We start from the raw sequence: 15,184 nt of genomic DNA, 5'->3' as shown, positions 1-15,184 counted from the left end.
GCAAAAAAGACCAACAGCAGCAGATGAACAAACCAAACCAAACTGGATAGATTGTCGATGAGCAGAAATGTGTGGTCCCAATCATGAAACACCTGTCTGAAAGAGTCTGAATGCAACCACAGCCCTGGAACCCAGCTAATGTGACTACGAATGACGGCGGAGCTTGGTAAATACGTTATAAGCAGTAGTAGTATTATAACTTCACTATCTCTCTCTCTTTGGGGGAGTCAGTAAAGCAAATTCAAATTCATATATTTTTCATAAGATGTGTACTATTTTTTGGTCCCGGGTACCACCAACCAAGTGACAACACATCAGCTGTCGTCGAAAACACCCCGAATCAAAGTGTCCGAAAGGGCCGATAATATCTATGGAGTCCACATAGCAAGCTAAAATGTAAAGCCAATGCAACGACGCTGAGGTGAAAGAAAATGATTTAGAAGAAAAAAACTGAAACTGAAACTAAACCCATGACTCTACCAGCTGATCGTAGCAGAAGACACGCGACAGAACCTCCTCGTCTACGAACGCTCCAGTCGGGCGGACAAAGCTTAAAATCGTGTTTCTATGTTTTTTTTGGCGTTACACACAGAAGCAGAGGAAGACACCAGAAGACTCGACGACACGGAAACAACCTCCGGGATTACACACACACACGAATACAAACCGCCAAAACGGGTGTCTAAACGCCGAAAGCGGTTCTACCGATTTCTACTAGTTGGAAAAAAGACACGAGAAGTTAACACCGAGAAATATGTACACAGATCTCGACGCCTGCGTAGACTAGAGACTCCTTTTAAGTAATTTTTTTTAAGATGAGGAATAAAGATGGGGGGGGGGGGGGGGGTCAGCTGCCTAAACAACAGTGTCCAGGGGGGAGATAAAAGTAGGGAGGGGCTGGTTCAAGGTCACTCGGGGGTCAAAGGTCATCAGGGATTGAGCCAGGTGGAGTGGCTACAGGGGTTCTCTGGCGATTGATTGAGACTAGGTTTAGGTCATAACAGAGTGGTTATCTTCTGTCAAAACCACGTTGCCGAAAGGGAGGGCGGTTATGGCGATTTGGCACAAACTTTAAAACAAATAGAAAAAAAGGCTACCAAATGCAAATTCAAATTGTGACCACAACAAAATACCAAATTAAACAAACTAATACTAAAACAAATAAGAGGACATATGGTCCACCTGACAACAGGGCTGCAGACGAAGCGATACAAGGAACAAGTACCCTTGGAACATTTGGTCTGGGGATCAGGTTTTCTCGAGACTAGGCGCTGTTATCTGAGACCAACGCTGATTGGCCAGAGGAGAGAAGGGGGCGGGGTTTTCTACTCAAACACCAGATGCTGCTGGTCCAGCAGGGTTCTGGTGAAGTTGTTGATGGGTCCGATGGCGCTGAGTGACATGGCGTTGTCCCGCCCCCACAGCAGATTGGGACCAAACACCACGGCCAGATTGCTGTTGGTCATCTTGTTGATCTCGCTGTTGTCCGCCACCTGAAACACAGACAGACAGACGGACGGACGGGGAAATTAAAGTGGTGGTCGGTTCTCTTCCCTCCCTTCGCACCTGTGGTTGACAGGCAAGATAAAATACCCCGAAAGATGCTCTGATTGGTCAAAAGTAAGACCGGCGCGTTCCAAAATGGAAATATTCTCATACAGAGGCCGGCACAGTCAACTAGGAGCAGACACCCTCACTATTAGCTGACGGATGGCTAGGCAACGTCCATCAAATACAATCAACAACACAGCTCTTGAATCTCCCATACAGCACATATACGACAGGTGAGCTTTTGCTCCATCTTTAATAGAGATATAGGTGACGCTAAAGGTATAAAAGGGTCGACCACACAGTTGATTCTATGTTTGCCCTGCAGACACTTGGTCGGTTGACATTACTTTCCAGTCAGACACCAGAGGGAGCCAGAGAGACCCCCGTTTAGACGTGTGTCTCTCTGGCGCCGGCGGGCCTCATGAGAGCGGCCTGACGAGAAAAGGCAGCGCGAACACCGTCCATTATTTGTGTCTTCGCACGAGGCCTTCGGAGGCTGGTGGGAGAGTGCCGGGAACAACCAGGAAGTAACCGTCCTGTTCCATGGGGGGGTTCATCCCGACATACTAACAAGCTAACGCGACCGGTGGGTACCCAGGACCCCGTTGCTAACCAGGGGGTCGCGATACCGTAGCAGGAGCGAGGGGGGACCCTTTACGACTTGTGCTGCCACAAGTGGGTAGCATCCACCAAGACGTGCGACGGATGGCCGGTGTGTGGCGGCTGAGGGGAGGGCCCTCCTGCGTACCTGTGCCAGGAAGGTGACCAGGTATCGGAGCGTGGCGTAGTTCTCCTCGGGCAGGGTCGCCACCAGGGCCTTCATGGCCGCCACCTGGTTCTCGCTGGGCACAGCTGTGGAGCAAAAAGACGACGCCAGAGGATCAGACGGGTAACGGGGGGGGGGGGGGGGGGGGGGGCCATGTTTGCTAGCCGCCGTCTCACTTGTATGTAGACAACATGTTAGGGAAGGATGGGACACACACGGCTTGGTATCACGTTAGCCAGGCCGCGTGTTTGGCTAACACGGCTTGGCAGGCCAACACAAGCTGAAACATAGTTACCTACCATTAGGACTACTAGCGCCGACAGCGTACCTGCGAAGTTGACGACGTCGTTGTAGAGCTGGTAGGTGAGCAGGGGCTCCGGCAGCTCCCTGATGAAGGTCTTCAGGATGACGGCGGCCAGGTGGAAGTCCTCCATCTCGTAGAAGCTCACCGCCTCGCCTGTTGCAGGTTGGCCGACACAAAACTAAGCATCAGACACCAGCCCCCGCCCCTGAATACAATCCGCTTTTACAAACTTGAATTGTGTTACAGATCATTTAGGAGCCGGCGCGGGATCTGGGGTTAGGGATCTGCTCAAGGACGCCTAGAGATGGCCATTAGGGTTCGAACCCGCAACCTTTCATTTGGGTGTTCGAACACGCCGATGACCCAGGCAGAGTTTTCTTCCCCAAAGCTAAGGTATCTAAATGGCACTTATTAAGGCCTTTTTGAGCAACAGCACTTACATATATTCTTATTATTATATATATCTGGAATTAAGTGAACCATTGATTCCCTATCTGCAATAACACCCTGACATCTTGAATGTATTGTTTCTTGTCTGTTTTATGTCAGTCTTGTTGTGTGTTTACTTAGCATGGAGCCGACTGTGAATTCGGAATCTGAATACGCAGGTTGATCACAGGAGAAGATGACTGAATCACCCACCAGAGTTATATCTGAGCTGGACCTCTTTCACCAGCGTGACGTTGGCAGAACGCCGGAATATTCCCTCGATCTCCAGACCTGGAACACACACAAACACACACAATCAATGATGTGCCCTGGTTTACAGAGCTTTAATACCTTTTGAGCGGTTTCGTATTAGAAGATCACAAGTTATTTGCACCTCGCTCCGACAGGAAGCTGATGGTGTCCTTCATCACAACAGGAACTGGATCACAATCTGGGGATCTCTGTCGCAGCCTGACACACACACACAGACCGACACACAGACACAAGAAAGGGTGATGGGTTTAGCTAGCTGTACTGCCTGGTTTAGCTAGCTGTACTGCCTGGTTGAGCTAGTTTGTTTTGGTGTTCCTGAACATAACGGGGGTTCAACATTAGTGACTTACACAGCGAGGGAGACCCCAAACAGCTGGTTTGGCAGTTGGGTGCTGCGGGGAGGAGACATGGGGGGCTGGGCAGACGGCTTCAGAGACGACCGCAGTTTATTATCATACCTTGAGGTAGACGCACACACACAAACACAAGGAGAGAGAGACAGAGAGAGTTTGTCAGTGAGTGAGTGTCAGATATCCTTGCAGCCAACAACGATTCAAAGCCTTGATGATGATGATGATGATGATGATGATGATGATGATGATCTGTGACAATGTCGTTCATAGAGGCTCGCTCTGAATGGAATGTACCGTATAAAAGCACCAGAAAAATGTGCTTGAAATTTCCTGAAAGCCATCGTTAAAAGCTCACTGTGATTGGCAAGTCAATATTTGGAGACATGTTCGGCCTAAAACACATTTACTTTATATAAATAAAAAAGTAAATGTATACAATTTAGAATTTAGAATATAAAAAAGCAATTTACCCATATAAAGCCCAAACTCATTAAAAGGGTCCAGTGTGTAAAATCGATGAAGGAATTGCTGATGAATGGTAAAATGACGCGCTCTTACTGCAGCAAACGCTACTGAGAAGAAACAGGAAGAGCTCTTACTCTTGGACCCGTTCGGGAATGACAAGCTGGTCGCACTTGACCACGTCCTCAAGTTCGCTGAGATAGCTCACGTAGTTGATCTTCCTCCCAAACTTGAAGCTAGACACACACACACACACACACACACACACACACACACACACACACACACACACACACACACACACACACACACACACACACACACACACACACACACACACACACACACACTTTGTAAGCAATAAGACACCACCACCAGAATTCTGCCAACGATAAAAGACATCCCTACAGGGTGTGTCTCCTCCCTGGAGGCTGAGGGTGTGTGGTTCACCTTATGAGAGGCTTGAAGAGAATGAGCAGGGTCTTGATGAACATGGTGGGGTGGACGATGTACAGGGCCTTGATGTTCTTCTTGTACCTGGAGGAGCACACACGCAGAGCAGACACTCAGCTTGTGACTGACCATAGAGGATCCTAAAATACAAGTTCAACCGACTGATTCTTCATTCATAACCTATGCAAATACATAATTTGGAATTTGTGTCCATATGATTCAGACTTGAATGATGAGAGTCTCTCTCTCTCTCTCTCTCTCTCTCTCTCTCTCTCTCTCTCTCTCTCTCTCTCTCTCTCTCTCTCTCTCTCTCTCTCTCTCTCTCTCTCTCTCTCTCTCTCTCTCTCTCTCTCTCTCTCTCCCTCCCCTCCCTCCCCTCCCCCCCCCCCCCCCCTCCCTCCCTCCCTCCCTCCCTCCCTCCCTCAGGGTGGTGTTGACATACTTCCTGTCAAACTCCTTGTAGGCTTCTCGCACCCAGCTCAGGGACGGCTTGTTCTCGCCCGTCAGCCCGTGGTGGAAGTAGATGAGCGTGTAGTCGCTCTCCACGTACTGGTCCAGGGTTCCCTTCAGATACCTGCCGTTAGCAAACAGATGGGCGTCCGTTAAACCAGGCACGCTGTGCAAAACGTGTGTGTGTTTGTTTGTGTGTGTGTGTGTCAAGCTGGGATCTTGTGTGCACTGCGTCTATGTGTTTAAAATAAGGCAGAGGAGATGGCAAGTGCATGGTGGTTTTTATGTGACTCGACAGTCTTCTAAACATAGATTCACAAAGGACTGTAGAATCGAGAAGATTCTCTGGTGTTCAACAGGCCCTTGGTAATTTGTTGCACCACTGACGTCTTTGAGATGGTATGTGGAGGGCCGTGAAGAGACCCTCCCTTAGCCTATGGTATGGGTGTGTGGGGAAGTTACAGATTGTGCTCAGATGTTTGTACTTTTCCACTGGTTTCGCTCTTTGGCCCATAATTGGCAGGAACAACAAAGCATAGCACGAAAAAGCCGGCAAGTTTTGACAGCATGGCATTCGCGTCAAATGTAAGTGTTGCTTGCAAAACTTAGGAACTTCTGCTTTACCAAAATAAACGCCTGAAAGCTAACCACGCTAAAAATAAAGCAGAAATGAAAAAATGAGTTATTATTTAACCACACTAACTTACTTTTTGATGGAGAGTTGACATTTGATATAAACAGTGCTAAACAGTTCCTACCACATATTAACTGTTGTAACACATGACGATATGAACCATTATGAATGGCCTCGAGGAGTGCTGTGAGAGTCCGAGTGTGAGAGCGCAGCGCTTCCTGACTCCACACCGGGTGGGTCTGGGGGGGGGGGGGGTCGAACGAGCCTCCTGAGACCATCTTCGTCTCGGTGCGCCCACCCTGGCTCAAAGCCTCTCCCAGAGATCAAACGACGAAGGGACCGACCATCGGAGGAAGCAGCAGTCGAAGCGGTTAAATCCGAAATAGAATCGAAGAACCATGTTGAAGGATTAACACAAATCTGCACAAAAGGCTTTTCTCAGTTTGGGGTGGGTGGGGGGCGGGTTCGAAGAGACAACCAGCCCCCCCGCTCGTAGTCAGGAAACGAAGGCCGTGCCCATATTTGGAAATCAGTCCGGCCGTGGCCAGAGCGGTTTCCGTTGCGGGAGCGGGCGCCGACGTCAGGGTTCTCGCGAGGCTATAGACGGCGTCGGCAGCAGCAGCAGCAGCAGCACTCACATCAGCAGCTTTTTATGGTCCAGCTCATGGTGCGGGGGCATCCTGCAGGCGTTGAACACAATCACCTTCCGGCCAAAGTTGTCGTCGCCTAGGCAACGCGGCAAGTGGGGAGAGAGGGGAGACGGCAAGAGAAAGAGAGAGTCAGAAAGGACTTGAACGGAAAGGGTTCAGAAACGTTTTGCTCTTTCGCATGTGGAATGATAACGTGCGATTGTGTCCGTGACAAAGAGAAACATTTCTGGAATGTATTTATGAAGTACAAGTACAAACAAAGACCCGGGCAGAAGAAGCATCCCCATTGGCTGACTGACCTGCCACCTCAATGATCTGGTGCCTGGCGATGTCGTAGAAGGGGTGGTCCCAGGCCAGGTGGGGAGAGCCCGCGGCCAAGCTCTGAGAGATCTCCATCTCTGAAAAACACAGACGCACAAACACATGTAATACTTGCATCCGTATTCACCAACAACAACATGACATGGCAGTTCAAATTTGCCCAAGTGTTTACAAAAAGACACTTTTCAACAACTGCCCCAAGTGGGAGTGGCCACCAAGATCTATGACGGTCAGATCAGTCTACCAGCCTACCCGGTGGACTGTAGCAACTGGTAGGCTGAACCGTCCATCATACACCTCAGTGGACACTCACCCACTAGTGATGTCACTAAGTTACAGGGCGGGGCCGACTCTGAGACAGCTTGTAATGGCGTCTCTCATGGGCTCCCTTTAATGTGGATACAGTTAACACCATCTGCTACCCGCTGCCAGGGGGTGGAGCGCTGCCTAGGAGTGCTGACGCTGAGCTAACGCCCAGCTAGCTAGCTGCTGCTAAGCGACCTGCAGAGCGCTTCAACATCAGGCTTGGGCAGAGCTTAAAACGATGCACCACTTCCACTGCGGCAACCCCTGGGAGGACGATGGCTCAGCTGTGCGATTTTGAAGAATTGAAAATAATTATGGGGCCTCGTGAATTTGCATGAACGAAAGACACCACTTCCACCAAGTACCTGAAACAGAACTTATTTTTAGGAAGCGCTTCAATCACAATAGATTATTGGGATGACAATAAAACGAGAAGAGTCAGAGAGTGAGTGTGTGAAACCGTGTGTGTCGGAGAGTTTGAGTTAAGAGAGTGCGTGAGTGAGGTGGGGGGGGGGAGCGAGAGAGTGTTTGTGTCAGAAGATTGAGTGTGTGAGAAAGTGAGAGGGGAGAGAAGGCGCTAGAGACGGACGTCTTGTGAGAAAGCGTGTAAGTGAGAAGAGAGACAGTGCTTCACTGACAGATTTCGCGGAAGTAGTTTGAATATGTGTGTGTGAGTGGGTATACAAGTGTGTGTGTGTGTGTGTGTGTGTGTGTGTGTGTGTGTGTGTGTGTGTGTGTGTGTGTGTGTGTGTGTGACAATGTTTCACAGAGATTACTTGAGAAGTAGTTTGAATATGTGTGTGTGAGTGGGTATACAAGTGTGTGTGCATGTGCGTGTGCGTGTGTGCGCGCGCGTGTGCGTGCGTGCGTGCGCGTGCGTGCGTGCGTGTGCGTGTGTCCAAATGTGTGTGTGAGACAATGTTTCACAGAGATTTCTTGAGAAGTAGGATGTGCGTGTGTGCGTGCGTGCGTGCGTGCGTGCGTGTGTCAATGTTTCTCAGATTTCTTGAGAAGTAGGATCTGGGTTGGTGTGCGCGTGTGTGCACGTGTGTGTACGTGTGTGCGTTACCAGAGTTGCTCATGGCCAACGCATCCGGGGGCCACTTCTGGTCCTCCAGGGGGGACAGCTTGAGGCGGTCCAACTCGGGGGCCAGCGCGTCCTCGCCCAGGTCCACCAGAAGCTCCGCCGACATCGCAACACAGATGCACACGCACTCCTACACAACAACACTGCGCGCTCGGGTCAAGCAGGCGTGCAAGTACACACACACACACACAAACACACACTCTGTTCCTCACACACAGGTGTACTGTGGATGGGCGAAGGGCAGTCCTGTAGGAGACGAGAGGCAGGCTGGTGTTAGCGTGTGGACCAGCATACGCGTTTATCTCAATAAAGTTACATTCAAATTTAGACTTTATTCCTGGCTGCACAGCCCAGGAGGTATAGTTTGCTGATTTTTCCGTGCATTTGGCAGAGACGACGGGAGAGCTAAGGACGCGTGGATCAGCACTACCGTTCTACGGTTGACGTTTCACCAACGCATCCACCATCATTATAACTACCGTAGTTTCTCCACATTTGCCCTTCCTCCCAGTGCTTGCATGATGACACACACACACACACACACACACACACACACACACACACAGACACACACGAACCACACACACACATGGATGACTCATCAACAGAACAGAGGAAGGGTGGGGGGGGGGGGGGGGGGGGGGGGGGGTGCTTGAATGCGGTCAGGCCTGATGCCTGATGTCTGATGTAGTACGTGTGTATGTGCGTGCATGTGTGCGTGCATGTGTGCTTGCTCCATCGGCATCTGCATGTCCCACGGCCAAGACAACAACGTGCTGTTCATGATAAACACAGACGCCGCTACCACTAGCGCTAGCCACCCCCCCCCCCCCCCCCCCCCCCCCCCCCCCCCCCCCCCCCCCCCCCCCCTCCCCCCCCCCCACCTTCGTCCTCTACCCCCCCTCCCCCCCCCCCCCCCCCCCTCCCCCCCGCCCAATTATAAAGGCAACAGGACACCCACCTGAAGGCATTGTTGTGCCGTGTTAGGACCACACATGCCCGTGAATGTCACAGAGCGGAGGTCGTGGCAATAGCCATGTGTGCTATACCAGTGTGGTCACATCTCTCAAGTCTAAATCCTGAATCGACTGGTTTTCGGCATGTCGTGTTTACGGAAGATATCGGGATTTACGGAAGCATTCGAGAGGCAGATTCATCTACCTGAGACGAAGAAACAAGTCCACTGCGTGAACACCATTATCAATACCACGGTGTCGGTAGATTTGAGTACAACACACACACACCCCCTCACTCTCATTTCGTCTCTTCCTCTTTCTCAGCATCATCCACTCTTTCTTCATCCGCCTCTCTCTCTCTCTCTCTCTCTCTCTTTCACGGCTCGTTCTTCCTCTTTTCACAAACTGGCCTTGCTCGACCCTCGATCGCCCGGCCACGTAACCCGCGCTCCGTCTCTATGCAATATGCTCTATGCTAGAACGACGCAGAAAGCCAGAAGACGTCATCCTATAGGCCTCAGTCACCCTTCCTCCGCCTCCTATTCTCCCCTCCATACTGCAGCTCTCCCCCCTCCCAGAGTACATAACGACAGAGGGCCAATGCTGGTGCTGCTGCTGCTGCTGCTGCATCCTGGGACCCTCCTCTTCCACCCCGTAGCGCTTAACCTTCACCACCATCGCCGTGTCTCTCTCCATCACGTCGCCTTCTACTCCCCCTCCTCCCGTCACCCATCTCCTACTCGACCCTTTTTCTCTAAACACACACACACACACACACACACACACACACACACACACACACACACTCTCTATACATCCCTCGCTCCATCTTCCATCTTGGCCCTCCCCCCGCCAACCCTGGGGGCCCCCCCATAGCTCTGTCCCTGCTCGCTGCATCTCCCAGCTCCCTGACAGTATGCAGCGTGACAGCACGTTGCTTTAAATAACTATCACAGCGCGGCTAATCGCCCGCTCCAGATGCGGCCGCACGCCGTTCACGTCCCTCTCCGCGGACACGCGTGTGTCTCCCTAGAACGCAATGCACAGAACAGGGGCGGGCATCGTGTTTTTTTCTCCAATACATGTGTGACCATATCATCATCAGCATCATCATCGTAATTGAACTGTTAATGTGAAGAGTCCGACACGGTAACAGAGAGGTCCAAACGTACAGTTGAAGGAGCAACTGAACCACAGACACAGATAGGAACGATATAGAGAGCGTGCATTAGCTATAGAGAGACGGTGAGTCACTCCTATCGATTGGGTAGGAAAGCACTGATGCTGGTATGGGATACCGCGAGTGCTGCAATCGATGACGGTTTACATGGTTGCTTCCTGCTGTATTGATTAGCGCGTGCCCATCACAAGCCACCGTGGCCCAGGATTAGTTTCTTAAAACGGGTTTGGAAAAAGGGCTGTGTCCGGGCACTGAGGCAGAGGAACGAAAACCCTCCACGAGCTTTCAAATGTCTGCAGCACTAGCCTTCAGCCCCGAACCACAAAAGGAGCACACACGCAACACGTCCCTCGAGAAAACGGCGCACATGTCAGAACTGTCCTCCTGCGAGGTTGACACTCAACGCTCGGCGCTGCTTAGCGACCACAATGGATCAAGAACAAGTATCGACTGAGAGCACAAACACTTTCAAACGTTCAGGACGTTGCTGTCCCTGTGTCAGCAGTGGTCTGTGCATTTGATGCGGTCCTCATATTCCGGCGCTGTTTCTCCCTCCACCGGGTGAAGGGATTAGTCAGTGGACTCACAGAGCACAGCCGGCCATTCCCCGTAGTCCTCCCTGCTCTGTAATGCTCCCTAGACAACCTCTGCATCTCTTAGTCCCTGCATGTATAAAAGATGATATCAAACACAAAGAAAAAAATCCAATGGAGAACAAAAACGTGTATTAATGAGTTTATGTTTTACATGAAATGACTAAACAGTGTGTGGCTCTCCATCCGTGTGTGTGTGTGTGTGTGTGTGTGTGTGTGTGTGTGTGTGTGTGTGTGTGTGTGTGTGTGTGTGTGTGTGTGTGTGTGTGTGTGTGTGTGTGTGTGTGTGTGTGTGTGTGTTGGTGGGATTAGCACACTAATTAAACACCCGGCACTGCTCTGTTTGAGTGGCTGCAGCACTGCAGTGGTGGTGGGTGAGGGGGTGGGTGAGGGGGTACACTAGTGATAAGGCAGCGCTGCACACGTATGTGAAGATGAGCTGTGTGGCAGAGGAGGGGCGAACACTGCAAGAGAGAAACGAGAGCGGGGGATACCGCTTGTCCTCCAGGGGGGGGTGATGGGATAATCTTGTGTGAGTGTGTGTGCATGAGTGTGCAAGTGTGTGCATGTGTTTGCGTGCCTGTGTGTTGCCATGTGTGAGTACATGTGTTTGTGCGTGTGTTTGTGTGTGCATGTGTTTGTGTGCGTGTGGGTGCATGTATGCCTGTGTATGTATGCATTTGTGTGCGTGTGTGCTTGCATGTGTGAGTATATGTTAGCGCGTGTTCGAGTGCGATTGTGTGCGCGTGAGGCTTTAGGGGAAAACATTCTAAATTCGACTGCAGTGAGAAAGAGAGAAAGAGCGAAAGGGAGAGCGACACCCAGAGATACCAGAGAGAGAGAGAGAGAAGAGAGAAAGGGAAGTGTGGTTACGTTCGGGCGTGAGAAATTATTTGAATCCTGTTCATCACACTGCGGAATAGGGGGATTTAGAAAGAAAAAAAAAGCTAAAAGAAGACTGAAGAGAGGAGAGCGGACAGGACTGACGACAGCGCACAACGTGACGGTGACAAATCTCCCCACATCATCTCATTAAATACTAAAAACACAGCGAATCAAAACAATTGACATGAACATTTCCCCCCCCCAAAAGAACTAGCTTCCCTCCCTGTAGTTCTCCGCAATAATAGAGCTATTTCAGCGTTAATGGGTACAATGGGCCTTTAGACGAGAGAAGGAAACGGCGGTTAAGCGCGTGTGTGTGTGTGTGTGTGTGTGTGTGTGTGTGTGTGTGTGTGTGTGTGTGTGTGTGTGTGTGTGTGTGTGTGTGTGTGTGTGTGTGTGTGTGTGTGTGTGTGTGAGAAAGACATTGAAGGTAGCCTTAATGTATGTTAAGGGGGGCTCAGTTGAGAGGTAAACTTTGCCTGAACCAATGGAATTTGATTATCTGTGGGCAACGCGGGATTCATTCTGCAAGGGCACGTGAGCAAGGAATTCTTTGAATGAGGTCTTCTAAGTGTGAGGGGACAGTACTCATTAGGGCTAGCTATTTTAAGCCTTTCCCTGTCTGTTGTAGGATACCCGCACACACATGGGCTCACAAAAGCATGCACACACACACACGCACACACACACGCACACGCACAGGGACACGCAGACGTTTACATGAACAAATATCTTCTGATATCCATTCAATCTGAATCCCAAGTTTCTCATCTATGTTTCCAAGTGCAGGCTGTGGTAACTGGACAGCAGCAGGTTACTGAAAACCTGTTTGTGTTCTCACTCTCCTCTCACGTCTCCCACCTTATGTTTCTCATCACTTTCTGCCCACTCACCCCCCAGCATTAGTCATTAAATGCAAGAGCAATATGAAACCGTGGTGAAAAAAACATGGCTGCTGCAGCCCCTTATATGTTGGTTTGGAAACAAACGTACCACAACAGGATTAGCCTGTGTGGATTGCAACGTGAACCATTGTCCTCAAGTCAGACACGGTTACCTGGTCACTTAGAATGACATGGGAGCTGCACTTCCAGAGGCATGTAGGTTTTGTTGTGAGAGATGACCTGGACAGTGGCCACCAGCATGACGGCATTCAGGCAGCATCGCTAGTTGTTGTCGTGGCCCTCGCAGTCTGCATTACGATGTTTTGTTACTACTTTTACCTTCAGGTTCAATTCCTATTGTTTATAGGGTGACGGTTTTCATAACAATGGCTTGCTTGCACCAATGGGAAGTCCAATCTATGAGAATATGTGATATTAGTATTTATTATTATGTCATCATTGTTGGCTCTCGATCCATCCACTCTCTTCGTTTTGGAAACCGTTTACATTTGGTCAGCCCAGCCAACAATGTGGATTGGATTTTTTAAAACATGCATGTGTGGTGTGTGTGTGTACGCGTGTGCACTTGTACATACCTACGTGCATACACAAAGCGTGTACCCTAACAACACCATCGATTTTACCCTATGCGGTGGTGCTACTTATGCCATAAGGGTGCAGAGCTTGAGGATAACGACACACAATACATCGTTGATTGTATTTGGCCCATTTCAAGTGTGACCTCAAACCCCCTGGTGTTACCTCATCCCCTCGCTCGCCAACACCAGCTCCAGTTACACAGCAGTCATCCCAGAACCACCGGGTGGACACACACATACACACACACGCACACATAATACATAACACATAACACATAACAAACACACAGACACATAACACATTCACATAAGACACACACACACACACACACACACACACACACACCACACACACACACACACACACACACACACACACACACCACACACACACACAACACACACCCACACCCCACACACCCATAACACAAAGGTGCTTGCATGCGTCGTCCGCCCGGGCGTGTTTGTCCGTCCACACCGCCCCCTGAGCGACAGTGAGCTACAGGTCACTGTTTACCCTGCTGGTTGGTCCCGCTACACTCGTTCCGCCGGTGGGCTGATGGCGTCGACGCCGCCGTCAACAGCCCGTGTCGCCGTTCGACTTTTGCTTCATTTTCGAATCCACGGAGGGAATGAAAGTCACAGGATGAGTGAGGAGGAATCCAGAAACAGGACTTTGGCCCATGAGAGAGCATGTTGACGGGTGATGTGGAGGACGGTGTTGTTGTGGCTCCTGTAGTTAAGGCCTCTGGTCCGTCTGGTAGGGAGACATCACTGCGCCCTCCCCTGTGGCCTCACTAGCCCCTCCTGACTCACCATGTCAATGGAATGCTCTCGGCTTGTTTCTCAAGCCATTCGGGGATAAAGTGTTGGTGGGATTGTTTGCGTGTGTGTGTATGTGTGTGTGTACGTGTGTTTTCTAGACCAATGATGAGGCTGTCAGCCAGTGTTTTCAGGGGCCATTAGGTCTGCGTTTCACTGGCTGTTCAAGCAGGGAGTGTTTGTGCTTACAAACACACACTATCGTTGATTCTTCATTTTCTTCTGCTATTTCTTTGCGGTCTGTCACTCCCATGCCTCATTTTGTGTGTCTGTTTCACACACACACACGTCACACACACACACACACACACACGCACACACACACACACACACACACACACACACACACACACACACACACACACAATAATTGGTATGGCAAAGGTGCACCTGCTGGCTATCTGCTGCTCAGTGGGTCTTTGGCCAGCCGCTGGGCGTTCCATGCGACTTGCCACATATTACTGCTGTTTGTTATGTTTCTCCCTCACTCTCTCTCACACTCTCTCTGTCACTCTCTTTCTCTGTCTCTCGCACTCTCACTCTCACTCTCTCTCCCTCAATAGACATTGCACCTGGATGCTTCAGTTGCTGTCAGTCTGGATAGAGGGGGTCTGTTTATATAGCTGTTAGTTTCACTGATAGCTAGTTGGTTTCATTGCATTCCTTGTTCCTTGCGGTATGAAGAGCGACTCAAGCAGCTGTTTTATTCTGGAGGTCCCCCTTGTTTGGCTTAACTCTGTGTGCTGTGGGTTGGGTATGGGAGCTGGTGCTGACAATCCAGCATGCACACGGATTGGATGGAATTCTTTGTTAGACACAGTTAAAGAATGTTGTGGTGACATTACTGCGCCAGACCATCCACCAATTATTTTAGTTGAGTAAGTGAGTTTATTAAGAGAAGTGAATTAAGGAATGGAAGTGTAATGGTTAATTGGTCTGCACAGAGGTGACAGCTTTTGGCTTTGAGACTTTGTAGGAATGTATTTGGAGCATAACCGAAATCAAATATTTTATCAACTATATAAATAAGTTTGATGGCCAGGTTTCAGTGAACTTCGTGGAATGAATAGTGCACATTTAACTAAAACCTCTTCTAAATGAGGAGTTAAACTGGTACATCATGCAGCCATCGACTGCCAGGGATACACACACACACACACACACACACACACACAGACACGCAGACACACAGACACAATGTCCATACTAGGACACTCTTGCTCAGA

At 50.0% G+C, this 15,184-nt stretch overlaps 1 protein-coding gene across 1 annotated transcript; it reads right to left on the bottom strand.

The window, feature by feature from the left end:
- Window positions 1-236: 236 nt before the first annotated feature.
- arhgap1 (Rho GTPase activating protein 1) lies at window positions 237-8,314 on the bottom strand. Its single transcript, XM_030361974.1, has 12 exons — window positions 8,022-8,314; window positions 6,625-6,723; window positions 6,314-6,401; window positions 5,034-5,165; window positions 4,589-4,675; window positions 4,276-4,374; window positions 3,674-3,781; window positions 3,445-3,521; window positions 3,264-3,341; window positions 2,646-2,774; window positions 2,300-2,403; window positions 237-1,493 (listed from the first exon to the last, which is right to left on the bottom strand). Exons 1-12 carry the CDS (start codon window positions 8,143-8,145, stop codon window positions 1,326-1,328), a joined length of 1,293 nt encoding a protein of 430 aa, XP_030217834.1. The 5' UTR covers window positions 8,146-8,314; the 3' UTR covers window positions 237-1,325.
- Window positions 8,315-15,184: the final 6,870 nt, after the last annotated feature.

The sequence above is a fragment of the Gadus morhua genome, chromosome 7, assembly GCF_902167405.1.
Source record: "Gadus morhua chromosome 7, gadMor3.0, whole genome shotgun sequence".
Lineage (NCBI taxonomy): Eukaryota > Metazoa > Chordata > Actinopteri > Gadiformes > Gadidae > Gadus > Gadus morhua.
The sequence above is the reverse complement of the archived record's forward strand: the minus strand, read 5'-3'. Positions and strand labels throughout refer to the sequence as shown.

Coding starts and splice junctions, on each gene's coding strand:
- arhgap1 (XM_030361974.1), bottom strand. CDS start 8,145: ATGTCGGCGGAGCTTCTGGTGGACCTGGGCGAGGACGCGCTGGCCCCC. Junction 3,342..3,444: donor CAGCTTCCTGTCGGAGCGAG/GTGCAAATAACT, acceptor TGTGTGTTCCAG/GTCTGGAGATCGAGGGAATA. Junction 1,494..2,299: donor TGGTCACCTTCCTGGCACAG/GTACGCAGGAGG, acceptor TCTGTGTTTCAG/GTGGCGGACAACAGCGAGAT.